Raw genomic sequence first — 23,943 nt, forward strand, 5'->3', positions numbered from 1 at the left:
GGGTCGCACAGAGTCGGACACGACTGAAGCGACTTAGCAGTAGCAGCAGCAGCAGCAGCAGCAGCAGGGGAGATGATAATCTATTTCACTTATTTTTTCTTGTTTTAAGGTAGATCAATTTCTTATAAATACTAAATTTTCACAAGACAATTTTTTATTTAACAAACACTTATATAGTGCTTATTATGTGCCAGATAATACTCTAAGTCACTACAAGTATTAACTTATTTACTCCTCACCAGAACCCTATGAAGTAAAGCACTGTTATTTCCATTTTACAGATGGTGAAACAGAAACAGAGAGGTTAGGTGACTTGCTCAAAGTCACACAGCTAGTAAATGTGAACCAAAATTCAAACACATAAATGAAAAGTAGTTGGTTTGTACCCGTGAACGAAGTGTAATCGGACACTATTTCCTGGAGCCCGCTCTCTTCTTTTAGAAGTACCACTTCTTTGTTTCTCTTTGTATTGTTCTTTAAGCTGAGGTAGATCTTCTTTGTAAACCTTTAAATAATGTACATAAGTAGAAATATTCTTAGAATATAAATTAATAAAGGTGTTGCAGATTCCTAATGTAACTTCAGACATTGCGGTAACTACGATCACTAAACTTTTAATAACTGTCTTAAATAGGAAGGTTCTTTTTGAAATTTACTTCCTTGGAAAGACAAACTAATTTACATTGTCTAAGTATCACACTGACAGATACATATTCAGTTTCTGTGTAGTTTTTATACTTCGTATGAGAACATTTTATTTTTATTTTTTTTAGATTTTTTAATATAAATTTATTTATTTTAATTGGAGGTTAATTACTTTACAATATTGTATTGGTTTTGCCATACATCAACATGAATCCGCTACAGGTATACACGTGTTCCCCATCCTGAACCCTCCCTCCCTCCTCCCTCCCCATACCATCCCTCTGGGTCGTCCCAGTGCACCAGCCCCAAGCATCCAGTATCATGCATTGAACCTGGACTGGTGATTTGTTTCATTATATTTATTATTATTATTTTTTTAATTTTTATTTTTACTTTATTTTACTTTACAATACTGTATTGGTTTTGCCATACATTGACATGAATCCACCACGGGTGTACATGCGTTCCCAAACATGAACCCCCCTCCCACTTCCCTCCCCATAACATCTCTCTGGGTCATCACCATGCACCAGCCCCAGGCATGCTGTATCCTGCGTCAGACATAGACTGGCGATTCGATTCTTACATGATAGTATACATGTTACAATGCCATTCTCCCAAATCATCCCACCCCCTCCCTCTCCCTCTGAGTCCAAAAGTCCCTTATACACATCTGTGTCTTTTTTGCTGTCTTGCATACAGGGTCGTCATTGTCATCTTTCTAAATTCCATATATATGTGTTAGTATACTGTATTGGTGTTTTTCTTTCTGGCTTACTTCACTCTGTATAATAGGCTCCAGTTTCATCCACCTCATTAGAACTGATTCAAATGTATTCTTTTTAATGGCTGAGTAATACTTCATTGTGTATATGTACCACAGCTTTCTTATCCATTCATCTGCTGATGGACATCTAGGTTGTTTCCATGTCCTGGCTATTATAAACAGTGCTGCGATGAACATTGGGGTACATGTGTCTCTTTCAATTCTGGTTTCCTCGGTGTGTATGCCCAGCAGTGGGATTGCTGGGTCATAAGGTAGTTCTATTTGCAATTTTTTAAGGAATCTACACACTGTTCTCCAAAGTGGCTGTACTAGTTTGCATTCCCACCAACAGTGTAAGAGGGTTCCCTTTTCTCCACACCCTCTCCAGCATTTATTGCTTGCAGATTTTTGGATTGCAGACATTCTGACTGGTGTGAAGTGGTACCTCATTGTGGTTTTGATTTGCATTTCTCTAATAATGAGTGATGTTGAGCATCTTTTCATGTGTTTGTTAGCCATCCATATGTCTTCTTTGGAGAAATATCTATTTAGTTCTTTGTCCCATTTTTTGATTGGGTCGTTTATTTTTCTGGAATTAGGCTGCCTAAGTTGCTTGTATATTTTTGAGATTAGTTGTTTGTCAGTTGCTTCATTTGCTATTATTTTCTCCCATTCAGAAGGCTGCCTTTTCACCTTGCTTATATTTTCCTTTGTTGTGCAGAAGCTTTTAATTTTAATTAGATCCCATTTTTTAATTTTTGCTTTTATTTCCAGTATTCTGGGAGGTGGATCATAGAGGATCCTGCTGTGACTTATGTCGGAGAGTGTTTTGCCTATGTTCTCCTCTAGGAGTTTTATAGTTTCTGGTCTTACATTTGGATCTTTAATCCATTTTGAGTTTATTTTTGTGTGCGGTGTTAGTTATCTAGTTTCATTCTTTTACAAGTGGCTGACCAGTTTTCCCAGCACCACTTGTTAAAGAGATTGTCTTTACTCCATTGTATATTCTTGCCTCCTCTGTCAAAGATAAGGTGTCCATATGTGTGTGGATTTATCTCTGGGCTTTCTATTTTGTTCCATTGATCTATATGTCTGTCTTTGTGCCAGTACCATACTGTCTTAATGACTGTGGCTTTGTAGTAGAGCCTGAAGTCAGGCAAGTTGATTCCTCCAGTTCCATTCTTCTTTCTCAAGATTGCTTTGGCTATTCGAGGTTTTTTGTATTTCCATACAAATCTTGAAATTATTTGTTCTAGTACTGTGAAAAATATCGCTGGTAGCTTGATAGGGATTGCATTGAATTTGTAAATTGCTTTGGGTAGTATACTCTTTTGGACTATATTGATTCTTCCGATCCATGAACATGGTATATATCTCCGTCTATTAGTGTCCTCTTTGATTTCTTTCATCAGTGTTTTCTATATAGTTTTCTATATATAGGTCTTTAGTTTCTTTAGGTAGATATATTCCTAAGTATTTTATTCTTTTCATTGCAATGGTGAATGGAATTGTTCCCTTAATTTCTTTTTCTACTTGTAAGAGAACATTTTAAAGGAAATCAATGTAAGTGTACTGTGACAAAAAGCACATATATTATATAATAAAACACAATACAGGCACAGTTAATATATCAGGCACTTAATATAAATAACATTTTATACAACTATACTTTAACTCTTAAAGAGGGAAACAGTCATACATTTCTTGGAAACTTACAAACCATGAAAGATAACAATAGATAAGTAAACAAGGAGCAAGATAAAGAAGAAATTTTTTCAGGAAAAGCTCACGTGGTAATAAAAATTACCTGCCGACGGTAAGTGAGCTGGGTCTCTTGCTCAATTTCAGAATCCAGTTCTGGAACATCAGACAGGTCTGAATCTGATTCATCACTATTAGAGTCTGCAAGACTTTCTGTAATTTATAAAAATGGATCATTACTTGTTTAAGTAAGATTCACTTTCAAAACAGCACAATAAAATTAAGGATTGCGAGCTGACTATGCCAACTGACATGGAGACAAGCCATAAAACAATCAAATGAAATTACCTATTCAAGTGACACAGACGTCAGTAAACTGTACTACATATTATCTTCCTCTCCACTCACTGCAAACTCAATAGTTCCTTTAAATCCCTTCACTGGGTCCCCAATGACTGCTACATCAAATTTAAATGTCTGTGCAAATATAAGTAAATATAACCTATAATTAACATGAAAAACAGCTAGAAAAAACTATATGTAAGAGAGGAACTGACATTAGATCATTTTTCTTGTCAAAAAAAAAAAACACAAATATGAATCCTAGATACCCATCTCCCAGAGACTATATTAAATGTTTGCTTTATTAATGTATGTTTTTCACTCATCAGACAGATTAAAGTGTAACCAAAGTACTTTGCTGTCGACGCTCTGCAACATTTGACTTTAAACATACAGACTTAATATTTTAAAATTTCCACTAATAATGATCTATACTGCTAACATAAGGCTAGTGTACATTTCAATAGTAAAATTATTATTTGGGAGTTACATGCAGAGTTATTTGGCAGAAAACTGTTTAGGCAGTATGCACCACTCACCTTGAGGTGCTATGTGAAGAGCATCCTTTAGTTTTCTTTCAGGAATAAATTTCCACTGAAAGACAGAGTGATCTGCTCCACCAATAGATATAACCCACTGATAATCATGTGACCATCTGACATTAGTTACATGAGCTGAATGGCCAATATATTTTTTAAACTTGGCCCCTATAACAAAAATATACCTTTAAATTGATAAACAAATGCCAATACACACAAAAGCCAATATAAACAACAATTTCTACCCCTGAACCAATGCATCCTACTTCCATTACCTTAGTTATGATCAAAGGGGAAAAATACTAATTGAAAAATTCAGTGAACAAATGAATGAGTGTACATGAAGGGGTAGAAACGCTTGCTCTACTGATTCAGAATATAATTTGGTAAGAATCACAGGGGCTGTGAGGCATTATCTCACTGCTTTAAGAAATGCCTGTAGCAACAAGAGTTTTCATTTCACAGTGTTTTCATATTAGGATATTTGAATGTTTTGGCCTGAGGCCTTCAGTCTTACGTGACATTGACCAATCTAATCTTGCCCCACTATCCTCAGCCCTAGCTGAGGAATATCCTGTTAAAGCTTAAGTCATCAACAAAATACACATAAAAAGGACTATACAACAAAACCAAATGGGATTTATGCCAGGAATGCAAGGTTGGTTTAGTATACAAAAATCAATGCAATATACCATACTAACCAAAATAAAAAATGTCCAGTTGTCCTAACAACTGTCTTTTATAGTCATTTTTTAAACCTATATATGTTGTATAATGTCTTTCAATGTGGGTTTGTCTGTTTGCACAGACAATGATGTGTCCTTTTGGATACATCATTTCAAGGGGCACAGTTCTATAATTAGTGATATTAAGTAGCAGCATTTGGAAACAGATTTCTCCAATTGTAAAGGAGTTGTTTAACTTTCTGGCTAATTTTTTAAAAATCCATGTGATAATGGGAACCATTTTTGTGATTCTAAAGTTCGGAATATATTTTCTATATTCTGCTTAGATAAACTGGATATTTGGCAACATGCCTATGTCCCTGTGAGAGTACAGTAAACAGAATAATGTTTGACTTCATTTTGACAATGTTTTAAAAGCTTTACATGAAGTTATATAAGGTCTGTATTTCACTATGACAAAGACCCATCAATTATAAACTTCAGAAAAACTTTCACCTTGGCCATGAAATTAGGGATAGCCATCTTAATCAAAGAATAAAAGTTTTAACCAAAACTATATAAATTACAATTTACCTCTACCCAACAGAAATGCTATTATTTCAGGAATCAATTTTCTATGTAGCTTAAGAGAAGTCAGTAACCTTCTAGATGGATAACTTGCCAAAATTCACTCCACAAAGTCCAGTAAGTTAAGACTGAGTCCCATCCTTCTTATATGAGAATACATTATTTGCCTGTCAAGAGGACTTTGGTTATTACTTCCTTTGATGGGACCCTTCACATACTCGGGCACCAGAGTTTTCTTAACAGTAAAGCCAGAAATTTTAGCAAATAAATTCCAAGTTTTAAAAATGTGCTAATTTTGTTATGTTTAGAGCAAATGAAGAAGAGTTATTTGAGCACCTATTCTATTTAACTGTATTGGGTAAACAGCTCAAAGAAAGGTACAGATAATCCTGTAAGGCTTTCCAAGTTGTTTTCTCTGTGACTTTTCTAAGATCAATTCCTCTGGAAGAACCAAGGCAATTCAACAAGAAAGCCAGCTATTTCTAATCAAAGTGACTGTATTAATGACTATTCAATAACCAATACTGTTTAACTATGATAAACAGTTTATCTTAAAAGCAAACCCTAGATATCCTATCTTTTAAGAAGTGACCCTGACTCACCAAGACCAATCACATCCTCTTATATGCTTCCAGAATTCCCGGTGATTACATTTATGACACTGAAATACAATAGTCTATTTACTTGTTAACTCTTCTAATAAACTATAAGCTCTTTGAGGACAGGATGGTATCTAATTTATCATATATCTCTAACGCCTGACCCATAGCAAATGTTCATTAGGTATTTGAGAAAAGAGAAAGAAAGGAAAAGGAAAAAAGATCCTATTTTCCCTCACTCTGCCTATACACTTGAACTGAAACTCTAGATTTAGAGGAGGCGAAAAGAGTACTGAGAGGGCATGAACTCCAACCCTTATGATGAGTCATTAAAGGGGACAAAAAGTCTGATGTAAAGAATATTACAGTTGAAATCAAAAGTCTAGAGTTTGAGCATTATCTTGACAACTTAAAACGACAGGAGTTTGAGTACCTCACTTAACCTCTCTTAGACTACATTTCTATTTTAGTATAAATTCGATTATAAGCTCTCAAAGGCCCTTCATTATTAATACCGACCTATGATAAGAAATGATAAAAGAACAGGTAAGACCTAAACAGTATGCCCTCAAATAGGACTAACATCTCAGAGAAAAGATTTACCAAGAAAAGCTAGAATGGCTATAGAAGCTTTCATAATCAAAATGAGGAGAGCATGACAATTCCTGGTGAGGATAAAGCAATATGCTGCAATATCTATGCTTCAGTGGTCTCAGTTCTTGTCTCATTTATTTTGGGGTGTATTTCAACACAAAGTTAACACAAGCTAAATCTCTTCATTAAATTGCAGTAATGTGGCAAAAGATTTTTCCCATTTAACAGTGTTTTGATGACCTTAAAACTTCTAGATGTAAAATATAGGAGAATATCTTTTTCAGCTCTAGTAAAAAGGCAGAGGAACCAGAGATCAAATTGCCAACATCCAGTGGATCATGGAAAAAGCAAGAGAGTTCCAGAAAAACATCTATTTCTGCTTTATTGACTATGTCAAAGCCTTTGACTGTGTGGTTCACAATAAACTGTGGAAAATTCTGAAAGAGATGGGAATACAGACCACCTGACCTGCCTCTTGAGAAACCTATATGCAGGTCAGGAAGCAACACTTAGAACTGGACATGGAACAGCAGACTGGTTCCAAATAGGAAAAGGAGTGCGTCAAGGCTTTATACTGTCACCCTGCTTATTTAACTTATATGCAGAGTACATCATGAGAAATGCTAGACTGGAAGAAGCACAAGCTGGAATCGAGATTGCCAAGAGAAATATCAATAACCTCAGATATGCAGATGACACCACCCTTATGGCACAAAGTGAAGAGGAACTAAAAAGCCTCTTGATGAAAGTGAAAGAGGAGAGTGAAACAGTTGGCTTAAAGCTCACCATTCAGAAAACTAAGATCATGGCATCCGGTCCCATCACTTCATGGCAGACAGATGGGGAAACAGTGTCAGACTTTATTTTTTGGGGCTCCAAAATCACTGCAGATGGTGACTGCAACCACGAAATTAAAAGACATTTACTCCTTGGAAGGAAACTTAAGACCAACCTAGATAGCATATTGAAAAGCAGAGACATTACTTTGCCAACAAAGGTCCGTCTAGTCAAGGCTATGGTTTTTCCTGTGGTCATGTATGGATGTGAGAGTTGAGCTGTGAAGAAGGCTGAGCGCCGAAGAATTGATGCTTTTGAATTGTGGTGTTGGAGAAAGAAGACTCTTGAGAGTCCCTTGGACTGCAAGGAGATCCAACCAGTCCATTCTGAAGGAGATCAGCCCTGGGTGTTCACTGGAAAGACTGATGTTGAAGCTGAAACTCCAATACTTTGGCCACCTCATGCGAAGAGCTGACTCATTTGAAAAGACCCTGATGCTGGGAAAGATTGAGGGCAAAAGGAGAAGGGGACGATAGAGAATGAGATGGCTGGATGGCATCACCAACTCAATGGACATGAGTCTGGGTAAACTCTGGGAGTTGGTGATGGACAGGAGGCCTGGTGTGCTGCAATCCATGGGGTTGCAAAGAGTCAGACATGACTGAGCGACTGAACTGAACTGAAAAAATAGAATTCCTTGTACACAAAACAGGACTGTTCAGAAATAAAGGAGAAACTGCCTTGACTATACTGAAATGAAAACTAGTCAACATAAGACATCATTAAGAAAATAAAAAGACAAGTCACAAACTCAGAAAAGACATTTGTAATCCATAAAAATTACAGATCATTTGTATCTAGAGTATATAAAAGTATTTCCATTAAACAATAAAACAAACTCTAAAAATAGGCAAAAGATATGAACTTGTGTTTGATAGACAAGGAGGTGCAGAAAATTAAAAAATATTGGGAAAGATGGTCAACCTTATTATAAATAGTAGAGAAATGTAAATTAAGACAATGTGACATCTTTTACACTAACTAGATTTACAAATAAAAACTGTGGTGATGCCAAGTGTGGAAGAAGATATATCCAACAGGGTTGTGTAAAATGGTATAACTATTTTGGAAAACAATTTGGCATCTTCTTATAAACTCTCCATGACTCATCAATTTCACTCCTAAGTATACATCTTTGAAAAACTTGTAATTATAACAAAAGGCTGCAAAGAACCCAAATGTCCACAGACAGGAGAATAAACACATGAACTGTAGCACATTTCACAACAGTTTTTACAGCAATGAAAAACAAATACATAGCAGTATACGCAACAGTATCTTAGAATCTTAGAAAAGTGGTGTCGAGTAAATCTCTGTCACAAAGCTGTTTTGTTGTTCGATATTTGTTTTTCCAAAGAAGTTTCTCCTGGAATCCAAAAAATGTTTTTGCCCAATATAAATTTTCATTTGTCAGTAAGTACCAAAAGAGTCTTGGCAAGTATTAACAGCGATGAAGGTGTCAGATTAAATCACCCTGCCCACACCTCTCCACCCTTCGCCACCCTGGCCTCCTCACCCTCTACCACAGCCTCAGCGCTGCTGCCTGGTAAACGCCTGATAATTTGAGAGGGGTTATGGTCAGGAGCAGGAGAATCCAGAGAGAAGAGGATAATAATAGACAGAAAGAAAGAAAGAAAAAGAGAAGAGTAATGCTTTGGACTGGGATTTGAGGGGGCTGGGCTTCTCATCAGCTCAGACAGTAGAGAATCCGCCTGCAGTGTGGGAGGCCTGGGTTTGACCCCTGGATCAGGAAGATCCACTGGAGAAGGAAATGGAAAACCACTCCAGTATTCTTGCCTGGAAAATCCCATGGACGGAGGAGCTTGGCAGGTTATAGTACATGGGATCGCAAGAGTCAGACACAACTTAGTGACTACACCACCACCAAATTCTGGGTTAGCTTCATCTTATGTTTCAATCACAATGGTTCTATAACATAAGCAACTTCTGTTACTTAACTTCTTTCCGTATTTTACAAAAGCTTTACTCCTTAGATTATAATGGATATTACCAAAGTGGTTAGCTAAAATACATTAATACATCAGACACAATCTTTTCCCAAACTTAAGTTGGATCAATAGTACAACTTACCATAATGAAATAATGTACAACTGCGTAACTAATGTAAAAGAAAGAGACCTTTTCTATAGTGATACCACTTCCTTTATGCTAGTTTGTAAATTCAATAAATACACAATCTTAAAATACTTCTACTAATCTTTTAAATATGCAGTGGTTTTGTCTTGTCTCCCAATTACCTACCCACAGTCTCAAGCCGACTCACAAATGCTTAGAAATAAAAACTCTTATCATAAAACAAATGTCTAACAAAAATCTAAAAAAAGAGAAAATAAGAAAAACAATTTATACTTATATTCTTGAAGCAGTAACTGAACAAGATTAACTTTTCTTAAAGACTTTGGTAAAATATTCCTACAGCTTCAGAAGACTACTACATATTTTATAAATGAAACAAAATTATCAAGCAATAAAAATACTGTCTTCTCTGTTGCAAAAGATAAAACTTGAGAGTAAACCCCATCTGTTTGATTAGGAAAATTCAGAAAATTAAAGTACTGTTTTTTCCTGCATAGAGGTCACTATAAGAAACAATGAGTTGAAGCAATGTCTAAGATTAATATTATCATGATTAATCTTACTAAATCTCACGTCTTCTAAACAGGCAAGTATCATCTGAATCACAATAAAACTTGTGCCTGGTGACTCTCATGTCCTGGCTATGTGGTAGAATCCAGAAATAGGTTACTTCAATTGCTAGAGATTTAGCTAGCCTTTAACATCCTTAGCACTATTCATGGAGGCACTTTCACATGCATCTAGGAAGCTGACACCTGGCAGGCAGGAATGGACAAGATGAAACAGCTGGCAGGATCTGGAACTCACCACCTGACTGTAGAGGCATAACAAATGCCAGTCGAGACTTCTGGGAAGTGTGGGCCCTTAACCTTAACATCAACAGACTACCTAAACTATCTGAGTAAAACTATTTCTGCTGTTTCCAAAACTGCCTTTTCCTAAATTCCATTTTAACATTTGTCCAACCGCTTTCACTAACAACCAGGTGAAAATTATGACTGCATCTGCTATAGATGCTGATACTCTTAAGAATATATTCAACTGTACCTAATATAAGGCCCCATACTATAGGAGAGAGCTCTTAGAAAATTAAATCTGAGAAGAAACTTGGCCTTCTCTGAGTAGCATGGTTTTATTTTTTTAAAATAGCTACAGTGAAAATTATTCTGTGCTTTACTTTATTTTATTTTTGGTTTCAGGAAGCTCACATTCAGTTTTGATGTTTGACTACCGTTAATTTCTTTATCTGACTTTAACATGGTATCTATTTATATTTCCCTTGGTAGGAATTCTTTACTGACGTAATTATTTTAGTGCTGACAGACTTTCCATAAGCTGACTCAAATACTTTCTGGAACAAGGCATGGAACAAATGAATGACGAATAGAGCATTTCATGTAATTATCCTCATGTCTACTAACAGATCGACAACATCATTTTAAAAGACACCCAAGAAAAAGAGGTCATACATAAAATACATAGAAAATAACCAGTGATAAGACCTCTTAATTTTCTTCCACCGCCAGTTATGAAAAATAAATAAATATCAAAACAATGTATGTTAAGGGTTTAAGCAAAAAACACTTTCTCAAAAACCAACAAACAAACCGATAGACTCCAAACTGTGACTTAAGCTTAGACAGCTGGCTACTCCATCAGAGTTCCTAAGGAAATGACGCAAGAAAGATGTCTCATAAGAGATACATGTTCAGCAAGTTAAATGAGTGAAGATAGCAAGTCATAAGATAAGTATAACTATCATTGTATATTCTGACTATATGAAATAATTCTGGAAGTAGAGAGAAAAATAACTCTTTAAAAAGAAAGAGGTAAAGTATTAGCCCATTTATAATATATGAATTCAAAAATAACTTTCTAATAAAAACTTCATATCCAAAGATAAAAGTAACACATGACAATAATTCTTAATTGCCAAAATATTGTAGCTATTTCTGTTCACTTTCATGATATCTTTCACCAAAGAGTCATCACACATATTTTAAAAAGTATAAACCCTCTTATTTATCTTAAGACTAATTTTCTGGAAGAACCTAAAGGTCTTTTGTGAGAGAGAGGTGAATTAATACTATTTTGAAAGAAAAGATACCTTTTCTTAAGCAAGGATATCGAAATAATTTTACAATTCCATAGTCATCAGCTGTAACTAAAACTTGGCCAATATAATTCCCATCTACTGAGTTTATATCATTAATATCTGAATACTTGGGCCAAATTCCATTTACTTCAAGGCCTGAAACGCATGTCCATGAAGCCCAATGAACACCTTTTATTTCTTCTTTACTTGCCACTTCTTTTCCTCCTAAAAATAAATTAGAGTATTAATTTAAGAAGTTACTTCCTTTAATTTTTACTCAAGCATAAGTTATACTGATAACATGGTAAATTCCAAAATTTAAGTATTTTTCCAATCCAGTTAAAGGAGAATACATGAATAGGTAAATGACTATAGTAAGGAAAGGAGAAAATTAAGCGCAAGGAGTTGTTAAAAAGGCACTACCAAAATTATACTGATTCAAAGAAATATAGATCTGATGATGATGTAGCTTAGCAGGGTCACCATGTGGGCAATGAAACTGAACTATATCAAAGTCAGGCTATAGATTAGTCACAATGGGGTAACTTCGAAGGAAAAGTAAAAACTATAAGAAAGTAGCAAATCATGTATTAAAAAAGAAACCTAAGAAGATACATGGGTGAGGAAAAAAAGATAATTGAAAGGCTCATAAAAGAAGGGTGAGTGACAAGTAATACAATTACATTAGGCAACATGACTTCAAGATTGGTCAATCTTCGTAAGTTACAGACTGTTAACGAAAACTGAGTGATTTATTGGTTTAATTATGCAGCTAGTCTTATTAAATCAAGTACTGCAATATAGTTACTAATTCATTAAGCATCATACTAAAGTACTGAGAGATATTTTGATGATTCTGTCTTTATTCTTCTCTTTTTAAAGCTTTGATGAAAATTCTGTTTTTCAAAATTAGTTTGTTAGCTACATTATTAATATTTGCAAAGTTTGAGATGACAACAGAAGACAATTTATAGTCAGATATTGACACCCGTTATATTTAGCTAGTTAGTTGCACCCATTAAAAGCGACATTTTGACTTTCTAATACATGCTAGGACTTCACCATATGCTACTCCTATGGCATGGAATTCAACATAAAATAAGTCTGTCTTAGATCCTCCAAACAAAGAAGTTTTAACTAAGAAGCAAAGGATTTCAAACGATAAGGCAAACTTGTAGAAAAGATCACCATCATATTTTCTTTGATGTCCTACATGCAAATGTAACGGATACTCTGCCTCCAGCGAAATCTAGGATATTTTAAAGGAACTAAAAATCTACAAATTATATATAATTTATAGGAAGTTCTTACCCGGCATCCTGTAGAACAGTCTTTTACCGTTCCCATCATTTGTCTGTAAATATCTACTGTCCGAGGACCAGTCTAGATGAGTGATGAAACTAAGTGATCCAACACACTCTCCAAATTTCTTATAGCGCTGAGCAACTCCATAAATATCAACTGAGCTGTCATTGCAACCGACAGCAAGGTAAGTTCCGTCTGGTGAATATTTTAGCTCATGGATCGCCTCCTTCCGATCTTTAATATGCACAACTTCCGTCATATCTCTATAAAGAAAAAGAAGAGAGACCATGGGGGAAAAAGTCACTACAGAATTAGTTCAGTTTTCCAATGTGTCTAAAATGACTATATCCAGTATTTATAAACCATAAAATAAATATAAGTGGTACAAGTAGTATCAATTCAGGAATAATTTTGCTGAACAGAAATATATGAGGACAATACATGCTAGAAGTAGGGAAAAATGCTAAAGTTCAGTTCCTAAATTACCTAGTTTTAAGTAGTTCAGAGATTCATATTAAATTTCCAAAGTAATACAATAACAGAAATCAAGCCATGGGATTTTTATGATGAAGCTTCTTATAAGACTGAGCTTATTAAAAAAATGCTTAATTATAAACACCATGATATTCAAATTAAATTTTTATAATGAACCAAATGTACAAAATTATACCCAGGAAATAAAGGAGACATTGATTTGCATTATTTCAGTAATATATTTGAATATATATCTGTATATAGCTACCACGTTATTTTTAGTTCAACCTCTGTGACCTCTTTGAATAGAACACAATTCTTCCCAATTAACGATCATTTCAGTCAGCAAGGTTAAACATTTATTTTTAATTTTTATTTTTACTTTATTTTACTTTACAATACTGTATTGGTTTTGCCATACATTGACATGAGTCCACCATGGGTGTACATGCGATTCCAAACATGAACCCCCTCCCACCTCCCTCCCCACAACATCCCTCTGGGTCATCCCCGTGCACCAGCCCCAAGCATGCTGTATCCTGCATCGGACATAGCCTGGTGATTCGATTCTTACATGATAGTATACATGGGTTAAACATTTTTTAATGATGCCTTATAACTGACTTTCCAGAACGATACAGGTATTGGTAGCGGCCATAGAAACGGATCAGCAGCTAAATACTGCTGAGTGTGAAAGCACATGGGGGTGGTGGAGAGGCAGAGAAGAGGGGGCGGCAAGGGAGGGGCAGGGAGAGGCGAGGGTCTTATTTCCAACTGTTGCCACCGACGTTTTTCCAAATAAATTTTGCATTATCCATCTGAAACGCTCCCAACAGATAATTTCAAGAATAGAAGTTTAAATGGCTATTTCCCAATTTTTACAGTTTCCAAACAGACTGTTCAAAGTAATAAAATTCATATTTCTTCCAGAAACACTAAGTATTTACCTTTGTTTTAGACTCATGGGATATGAATATGAACTCATCTTCTGTGAGAGATGGAGATAAAGTAATTATACTTCATAACTAAGAAAATGCAGTGAGTGCTCAAAAGGTTATGTATGAAGTTCTATAAGAAACACTGAAAAAGGGTTAAGACTACAGGCAGGAAGGGAGTAAGAAGAGTGATACCTATTTGAACCTAAAACCTGAGGGGCTGGCTAATTATAAAAGAGGAGCGAAGGTTTTCCAGAAAGAACACACAGCACAAGCAATGCCAAGTACATGGCACATATGAAGAACAGAGCTTCCCACGTGGCGCCAGCGGCAAAGAACCCCCCTGCCAATGCAGGAGCTGTGAGAGATGCAGGTTTGATCCCTGGGTCGGGAAGATCCCCTGGAGGAGGGCATGGCAACCTATTTCAGCAGTCCTGCCTGCAGGATCGCATGGAGAGAGGAGCCTGGCAGACTACAGTCCACAGGGTTGCAGAGAGCAGGACAAACGGGAAGCAGCTTAGCACAGCACACAGATAATACAAGGTGGAAACCAGAAAGTGGGGAAGTAATGACCTGATGGGGTTAGAGACACACTGAAGACAGTGTGTGACGGGTCTGATATGTTACCAAGGAACCTGGGATTTACCCTGGTGTTAATCATATAAAAAAAGAGATTTAAATCATCTTCTTAAGCATAAAAGGGAATAAGAACAAAACAAAACAAATGAAGCGAAAAAAAAGCTTTTTTAAAGAAGCTCTCCTTGTCAACATCAGTCTTGCCTTACACTCTGCAACTTGCAAGGCCCTCTTCCTAAGCATAAACTAATGTGTTTTTAGCTACCTGTACTTTTCCAGTGACTTCTTCCTTTAAGTTCTAATTAAATTCATGCACCTTATCTTCTTTTCTCCATACCCATTCATCCATCTAGCCACCCAGTTCAGTTCAATCGCTTAGTCATGTCTGACCCTTTGCGACCCCATGGACTGCAGCATGCCAGGCCTCCCTGTCCATCACCAACTCCTGGAGTCTACTCAAACTCATTCCCATTCAGTTGGTGATGCCATCCAACCATCTCACCCTCTGTCATCCCCCTCTCCTCCTGCCTTCAGTCTTTCCCAGCATCAGGATCTTTTCAAATGAGTCAGTTCTTCGCATCAGGTGGCCAAAGTATTGGAGTTTCAGCTTCAGCATCAGTCCTTCCAATGAACATTCAGGATCGATTTCCTTTAGGACAGACTGGTTGGATCTCCTTGCAGTCCAAGGGAATCTCAAGAGTCTTCTCTAACACCACAGTTTGTGGCTCAGCTGGTAAAGAATCCACCTGCAATGCGGGAGACCTAGGTTTGATCCCTGGGTTGGGAAGATCCCCTGGAGGAGGGAAGGGCTACCCACTCCAGTATTCTGGCCTGGAGAATTCCATGGACTGTATAGACCATGGGGTCACAAAGAGTCACACACAACTGAGTGACTTTCACTTTCCATCCACCCATCCATCCACTAATCCATTCATCTAAACCTGTATGGAGTAAGATTTTTAAGAAAACATCTAAAGCACAATTTCATAGCTTCTATTTTTTGTATATTATTTACTAAAGATAAGATCATTCCAATATCAACCACAAACATTAGTTAAATTGCTCATGGAAAGTTCTTCAGTTATTTTGTCTGTTTTTTTAAGCTTTTTTTTGTTCGAGAGACTTACCTTGCCCAGTTAAGGAGAGAAATAAGTGTGGATATCTCAGGATGTCTCCTGCTTTCTACCACTATGCCCCTGCCCACCAACCAAAACTCAAGCACACACACACACACACACAACCAACAGTGATGGAAAGAGAGATTCTGATTGGTTTTATATTATGTATTATGTTACCATGCTAAGTCACTTCAGTCATGTCTGACTCTTTGTGACCCATGGACTAGAACCTGCCAGGCTCCTCTGTCCGTGTGATTCTCTACACAAGAATAATGGAGTGGGTAGCCAAGCCCTTCTCCAGCAGATCTTCCCAACTCAGGGACTGAACCCTCATCTCTTGTGTGTCCTGCATTGGCAGGTGGGTCCTTTACCACTAGTTAACGTGATTACATAAATCACAGATGTTGATCGCAGCAACAAAATTAAAGGACGATTGCTCCTTGGAAGAAAGCTATGAAAAACCCTGACAGCATATTAAAAAGCAGAGACATCATTTTTCCAACATAGGCCCATAAAGTCAAAGCTAAGGTTTCTCCAATAGTCATGTATAGATGGAAATTAGACTGTAAAGAAGGCTGAGCACCGAAGAATTGATGCTTTCTAACTGTGGTGCTGGAGAAGATTGAGAGTCTCTTGGACTGCAAGGAGATCAAACCAGTCCATCCTAAAGGAGATCAACCCTGAATATTCATTGGAAGGACTGACACTGAAGCTGAAGCTCTAATACTTTGGCCACCTGATGTGAAGAGCTGACTCATTGGAAAAGATCTTGATGATTGAAGACAAAAGGAAAAGTGCAGAAGAGAATGAGATGGTTAGATAGCACCACCAACTTAACTGATATGAATCTCAGCAAACTCCAGGAGACAGTGGAGGACAGAGGAGCCTTAACACACTGCAGTCCATGGGGTCACAAAGAGTTGGGACACAATTTAGCGACTGAACAGTAGCAAACAGCAGGATTAAGACCAATTAGAAGTCTACTATAGATGGTGGTTGCTCAGAGTTCAGAAAGAAGTGAAATGATTTGAAATATACAATATTAATCCTTACTGTTATAGTATATAATATATAGTATATGTTAAAGATATTGTAATTCTAATTTTATTCACAAACCTTAATCAAAATGCTCCTAGAAAACTCATAAGGTAAGAAAAGTCAACAAGATATGGTGACTGGATTAGAAATGATAGTTAGAGAGAGAGGTATCAATGATAATGCCTAGTTTTTTGACTTATTCAAGAACATGGACTAGAGAGGCTTTTGCTAGAATAGTTCCCTGGTGGCCCAGTGGTTAGGATTCTAGGCTTTCACTGCTATGGCCTGGAGTTCCATCCCTGGTCGGGGAACTGAAAGTGCACAAGCCATGCGGCATGGCCAAAAAAAAATATTTTTGAGTTGCTAAAATACTTATTAGAGATAAGAAACTATTCACCTAGTTTCTTCCAGACAATAATGAAAGGGTAAGTAAATGTATAAATGAAAAAATAACCATCACTATTTTCAATGTGTAGCAGCTTTTTGCAGAGAAGGAAATGACAACCCACTCCAGTACTCTTGCCTGGAGAATCCCAGGGACGGGGGAGCCTGGTGGGCTGCCGTCTATGGGGTCGCACAGAGTCGGACACGGCTGAAGCGACTTAGCAGCAGCAGCTTAGCAGCAGCTTTTTGATAAAAAGTCTTAGGTGTTTTACATGCATTTAAAATTTTACTCATAAAAATGTTTAAAATGGCAAATTATACATTATGTATATTTTATCATAATAAAAAAAAAAGAAAAAAATCTCAGCATATCTCATTATAGAAACCCACCCCAGAATACAGAGTCATATCTATAGAAGCTCAGAAGTATAAAAGCTTGACGAATTAATATCTGAGGAAGTGAAAGATATTTTATACATGTTACAAGAAAGAAACTGAGGTAGAAATAAACAGGCTGGAGAGATGGGTACAATAGGCTTTGTCAAGAATTATAAGCCTCATCTTAGGGATAATGCAATGCTTTCATCATACTTTAGAAAGAGGGGGAATGCAAACAAACATGTTTTAAAAGGCATCACTATAAATGGAAAGTGGAAAAAGAACCTGAAGCGAAACAGGAGATAGGGAGATCAGATGAGATGCCATCTCACCAATCCACCAGAAAGAAGTCAGGAGACAGCAGAGGTCTGTACAAGAGCACAATGGTGAAAGTGAAAGTAAGCGGATTAATTTGAGAGCCACTTAAGGAGGTAGGTTAGTCAGAATTCTGTGATTAATTAGACACGAGAGACAAAAGAAAATGGTTTCCAGACTGGGCAGCTGGGTGGACGGTCCCATTATTCAGTAAACTTGATATGAAAAATATCATAAATACTTATTCTCATGAACACGTGTGGCTCTACAGCAAATTTTTAAATGACTGTATAGAAGTCAACTGCCTGCACCATATCTATAGATATTCAACACAAGATGTTAACTGCTTTAACAATTTCTTTAAACTTTCTAACTATCCAAATGAAGGAGGAGATGCAGGCACTTTTTACCAAAGCATAAAGCTGCAAACAGAAACAAAACTACTCACTCATTTTAAACCATTTCAAGGTCTTCTTCTCCCTATTCCATGGCAAAAGATCATTACTAAAAATCAATACTACTAAGAAATAGAAATCAAGACCCAAACTTGTCTCAAAACTTTATTCATTAATTTACTAAGCAGTCTTAATCTCCAAAACTAAAGTTTGAGTTAATTTTCTGACATTTTTATAAACATGTTTTTTTTATATTTCATGAAACTAATATCTGAAAAATATATTAATAAGGGAGAGGGAAAAGTGGGTAAATGTAAGTGTTACAGACTCTATCTCACTTCACAGAAAATTGCTGTTTCTGTTTCTACCCTAACACATACCTTACTCTCAGTACAGTGAACGAGCCATCCTTCATTCCAAGGGCAAGATGGATCCCATCTACATTCACAGCTGCACAACGAATCGGCTCTTCCATATTACACCTCGCTATTAGTGCATGATCAACCAGGCTCCATATTCTGTGGCATTTAATTAAAACAAAAGAGTAGTTAGCTGATGTATGCTTTAAAATGTTAGAATATATGAAAAATATTGGTGAAAATAATTTCACTTTAAGGAAGAAAGGTAAATCTAGGTTTTTAACTGCATGCTTTGTGGCAGAGAATTCTTATCTACAAAACTAGAAATACTGTTAATGCTTAAAATGACAAGTGTTAATAGAATCCTTTATTATTAAGACAATGTAATGACATTAGTTTTTTCTAATCAGTTATTTTAGAGAGATGATTTCTACCCTGATCAAGGAGACATATATATATATGTATATATATATATACACACAGTATACTGATGTATGTATACACCATATTCATAGTCCTTTAACTTAAGAGTGACACCTCAGATTATGCAAATTCAGTCTTTTCCAGACTCTAATGTTAAAAAACTGTAACAAGTAGTAAAAGGTACCCATTGTCTGAAAGTTAAGAATTACACTGCCAAATAACCTGAATAAAGACCAAAATTACCAATGAAAATTAGTAACATTTTGAATTAAATTATAACAAACTTTTACAGATTATATATCACTTCTAGAGATTGGTCTGTTCAAGTTGTCTCTTCTTGACTCAATTATCACAGTTATGCCACTAGAAATCTATCCATTTCTAGGTTGTGCAGTTTGTTGGCATATAACTGTTCATAGTATGCAGTAACAACTTTTTTTTTTTTGTATTTCTGTGGTATCAGTTATTTTTTCCTCTTTTTCATTTCTTATTTTGTTTGGTTGGGTCCTTTCTCTTTTCTTCTTGGTGAGTCTGACCAGAGGTTTGTCCATCTGTTCATCTTTTCAAAATATCAGCTCTTGGTTTTATTGATTTTTTCTCTTTTAAAAAATATTCTCTATTTCCTATTTGGTCTTTACTGTTTCCTTCCTTCTGCTTACTCTGGGTTTTGCTTGTTCTTCTCTTTCTAATTCTTTTAGGTAGTAGGTTAGGTTGCTTGAAATTTTCTTGTTTCTTGAGGAAGGCCTCTCTCACTATAAATCTCCCTTCCAAAGCTGTTTTTGCTGCATCCATCGATTTGTAAAGTTGTATTTTCACTTTTCGGAAAAGGCGATGGCACCCCACTCCAGCACTCTTGCCTGGAAAATCCCATGGACGGAGGAACCTGGTAAGCTGCGATCCATGGGGTCGCGAAGAGTCGGACACGACTGAGCGACTTCCCTTTCACTTTTACGCACTGGAGAAGGAAATGGCAACCCACTCCAGTGTTCTTGCCTTTGCATGTGTCTAACTCACTCTATGATTTCTTCTTTGATTTCATCAACACATCTATTTTTTAATAGCATGCTATTTGGTCTTGGGATCTACCAGCCTGGGGCTGCCCTGGTGGCTCGCTCAGCTCATATAATCCACCTGCAGTGTGGGAGACCTGGGTTCGATCCCTGGGTTGGGAAGATCTCCTGGAGAAGGGAAAGGCTACCTATCCCAGTATCCCAGGATTCTGGCCCGAAGAACTCCATGGGCTGTAAAGTCCATGGGGTCACAAAGAGTCGGACAAGACTGAGCGACTTTTACTCACTCACACTAGTTTCCAAGTGGTTGTTCTTTTCCAGTTTTTTGTTCTATGGCTGACTCCCAGTTTTATACTGTTGTGGTCAGAAAAGATGCTTGAAATAATTTCTATTATCTTAAAATTGCTAAGGCTTGTTTTTTGACCTAGTATGTGATCCATCCCAGACAATGTTTCAAGCACAACTGAAATAGAAGGGTATTCCAGCCTTTTTTTTTTTCTTCCTTAATTGGATATCAATTAAGTCCAACTGATCTACTGTGTAATTTAAAACTTCTGTTGCCTTATTAGTTTTTTGTCTGGATGATTTGTCCACTGATGTCAGTGGAGTGTCAAAGCCTACTATTATTAAATTACTGTAAATGTCTCCCTTCATGTCTGCATTTGTTTTATATATTTAGATGCTCCTATATTGGGTACTAGTGGTGAAGAACCCACCTATCAATGCAGGAGACGTAAGAGACGTGGGTTCTATTTCTGGGTTGGGAGAATCCCCTGGAGGAGGGCATGGCAACCCACTCCAGTATTCTTGTGTGGAGAAATCCCATGGACAGAGGAGCCTGGCAGGTTACAGTCCATAGGGTCACAAAGGGTCAGACACGTCTGGAGCTTCCCACACATGCACATGTTGGGCACATATATGCTAACAAGTGTAATATTCTCCTCTGACATTGATTTCTTTATTACTATATGGTGTCCTCCTTTGTCTTTCTTTATGGCCTTTGTTTTAAAGTTTATTTTGTCTGATATGAGTATTGCTATCCCCACTTTCTTGCTGTTTCCAATTTGCATGAAATATCTTTTCCCTTCCCTTCACATTTTTCATTCTCTTTGTTTTTTGCCCTGAAGTGAGTCTTCTGTAGGCAGTATATTGGAGATTCTTTTTTAAAAATCCAATCTGCCACTCTGTCTTTCAATCAGAGTATTTAGTCCACTGACATTATGCAAAAATACGGAATGCTGGCTAGATGAAGCACAAGCAGGAATCAAGATGGCCGGGAGAAATATCAATAACCTCAGATACGCAGATGATACCACCCTTGTGGCAGAAAGTGAAGAAGAACTAAACAGCCTCTTGATGAAAGTGAAAGAGGAGAGTGAAAAAGTTGGCTTAAAACTCAACAGTCAAAAAACGAAGATCATGGCATCTGGTCTCAAAACTTCATTGCAAACAGATGGGGAAACAGTGGAAACAGTGAGAGACTTTATTTGAGGGGCTCCAAAATCACTGCAGATGGTGACTGCAGCCATGAAATTAAAAGAAGTTTGCTCCTTGGAAGAAAACTTATGACCAACCCAGACAGCATGTTAAAAAACAGACATCGCTTTGCCGACAAAGATCCATCTAGTCAAAGCTATGGTTTTTCCAGTGGTCATGTATGGATGTGAGAGTTGGACTGTGAAGAAAGCTGAGCACTAAAGAATTGATGCTTTTGAACTGTGGTGTTGGAGAAGACTCTTGAGAGTCCCTTGGACTGCAAGGAGATCCAACCAGTCCATCCTAAAGGAAATCAGTCCTGAATATTCACTGGAAGGACTGAGGCTGAAGCTCCAATATTTTGGCCACCTGATGTAAAGAACTAACTCCTTAGAAAAGACCCTGATGCTGGGAAAGAGTGAAGGCTGGAGAAGGGGGTGACAGATGATGAGATGGTTGGATGGCATCACCAACTCAATAGACGTGAGTTTGAGCAAGCTCTGGGAGTTGGTGATGGACAGGGAAGCCTGGTGCGCTGCAGTCCATGGAGTCACAAAGAGTCAGACACGACTAAACTGAACTGACATTAAAAGTAATTATTGATAAGTATGTACTTATTGCCATTTTAATCAATTTTCCAGTGATTTATGTAGTTCTTCATTTCTTCCCTTTTTGTTTTTCCTTTTGTGGCTTTATGATTTTCTTTTGTGGTACCCTTGAGTTCCTTCCTCTTTGGTTTTTATGAACCTATTATATATTTTTGACTTTTCAAGTATATTAACTCATAACTATATCAGCATCATTCAAGTTCAAATACATTCTGTAAGATTCACATTTTTATAACTCCCCTCTGACATTTTGAGATTTTGATATCTGATGTCTTATTTTACATCTTCATACTTATCCTTTTACTGTTTATTATAATCACTTCTATAATTTTTAAACTGTTTTAAAATTTACATGTGGTTTATTTAAGTGACCTTCAATCCTTACTATACATTTGCCTTTCTTATTGTGATTTTTCCCTTTCATACAGATTTTTGATTCTTTTCTGCTTACAGAATATCCTTCAATATTTCTTTCAGGATAGGTGCAGTATTGCCCAAGTCTTCTTTGTCTTAAAATTCTTTATCTCTCCTATTCTAAATGATAATCTTGCTGGACAGAGTATCCTAGGTTGCAGGGTTTTTTTCCCTTTCAGGATTTTGAATCCATGTCATTCCATTCTGGCCTGAAAAGTGTTCACAAAGAAATCAGCTGTTAGCTTTATGGAGCTTCCCTTGTAATGGACTCTTTTTTTCTCTTGCTCTATTTAGAATCCTCTCTTTAACTTTTGTCATTTTAATTATGATATGTCTAGGTGTGGGTTTGTTTGAATTCATTTCACTTGGGACCCTCTGTTCTTCCTGTATCTGTATACCTGTTTTTTCTTTAGGTTTGAGAAGTTTTTAGCTCTAATATCTTCAAATACATTTTTTATCTCCTTCTCTCATTTCTCCTTCTGGAACTCCTATTATGCATAGGCTGGCACATTTCTCTTTATCCTATAGGTCTCATATATTGCTCTTTTTTTCATTTTGTCTTTCTGTCTGCTGTTCTGATTGGATGATGTCCATTATTCTATCTTTCAGATCACTTCTTCATCCTTCTGTGTCATTTAGTCAGCTATTTGTTGCTTCTAGATTGCTTTCTGAGAAGGCACTGGCGACCCACTCCAGTACTCTTGCCTGGAAACTCCCATGGACGCAGGAGCCTGGTAAGCTACAGTCCATAGGGTCACTAAGAGTCAGACACGACTGAGTGACTTCACTTTCACTTTCATGCATTGGAGAAGAAAATGGCAACCCACTCCAGTGTTCTTGCCTGTAGAATCCCAGGGACGGGGGAGCCTGGTGGGTGGCCGTCCATGGGATGGCACAGAGTTGGACACAACTGGAGTGACTTAGTAGCAGCAGCAGCAGCAGATTGGTTTTTATCTCAGTAACTGACTTATCTATTTTTGTGTTGTCTATTTTTGACTGGTTCATCTTTACGGTTTTTAATTCCTTGTTACAGTGATCTGCATTCCTATCAATAATCTTTTCTAATTAATTTAGCATTTTTATTTTACCTTTTTCTACTTGGGATCTGGTAGACTGGTGAGCTCTGTTTCATTATTTGTAATCTTTCAGGGAATTTCTCTTGTTCTTTTAATTGGGAGTAGTTCCTCTGCCTTTTCATTTTACTTAACTTTCTTTTTTAAATTTATTTTTTAATTGGAGGGTAATTGCTTTATAATACTGTGCTGGT

The 23,943-nt window shown here is 36.8% G+C and overlaps 1 protein-coding gene across 5 annotated transcripts in view; it reads right to left on the bottom strand.

Annotated features, from left to right (window-relative positions):
• Positions 1-23,943, bottom strand: part of EML5 (EMAP like 5) — a 155,442-nt gene that overhangs the window by 83,249 nt on the left and 48,250 nt on the right. For all 5 annotated transcript variants that reach the window (XM_042252835.2, XM_042252834.2, XM_060418474.1 and 2 more), the window contains exons 8-13: positions 18,767-18,904; positions 12,780-13,036; positions 11,481-11,693; positions 3,994-4,161; positions 3,219-3,325; positions 387-505 (exon numbers count right to left, since the gene is read on the bottom strand). In XM_042252835.2, the coding sequence (XP_042108769.1) occupies positions 387-505; positions 3,219-3,325; positions 3,994-4,161; positions 11,481-11,693; positions 12,780-13,036; positions 18,767-18,904 (1,002 nt within the window). The remainder of the gene's footprint in view (positions 1-386; positions 506-3,218; positions 3,326-3,993; positions 4,162-11,480; positions 11,694-12,779; positions 13,037-18,766; positions 18,905-23,943) is intronic.

This window comes from Ovis aries, chromosome 7 (assembly GCF_016772045.2).
Source record: "Ovis aries strain OAR_USU_Benz2616 breed Rambouillet chromosome 7, ARS-UI_Ramb_v3.0, whole genome shotgun sequence".
NCBI classification, from domain to species: domain Eukaryota; kingdom Metazoa; phylum Chordata; class Mammalia; order Artiodactyla; family Bovidae; genus Ovis; species Ovis aries.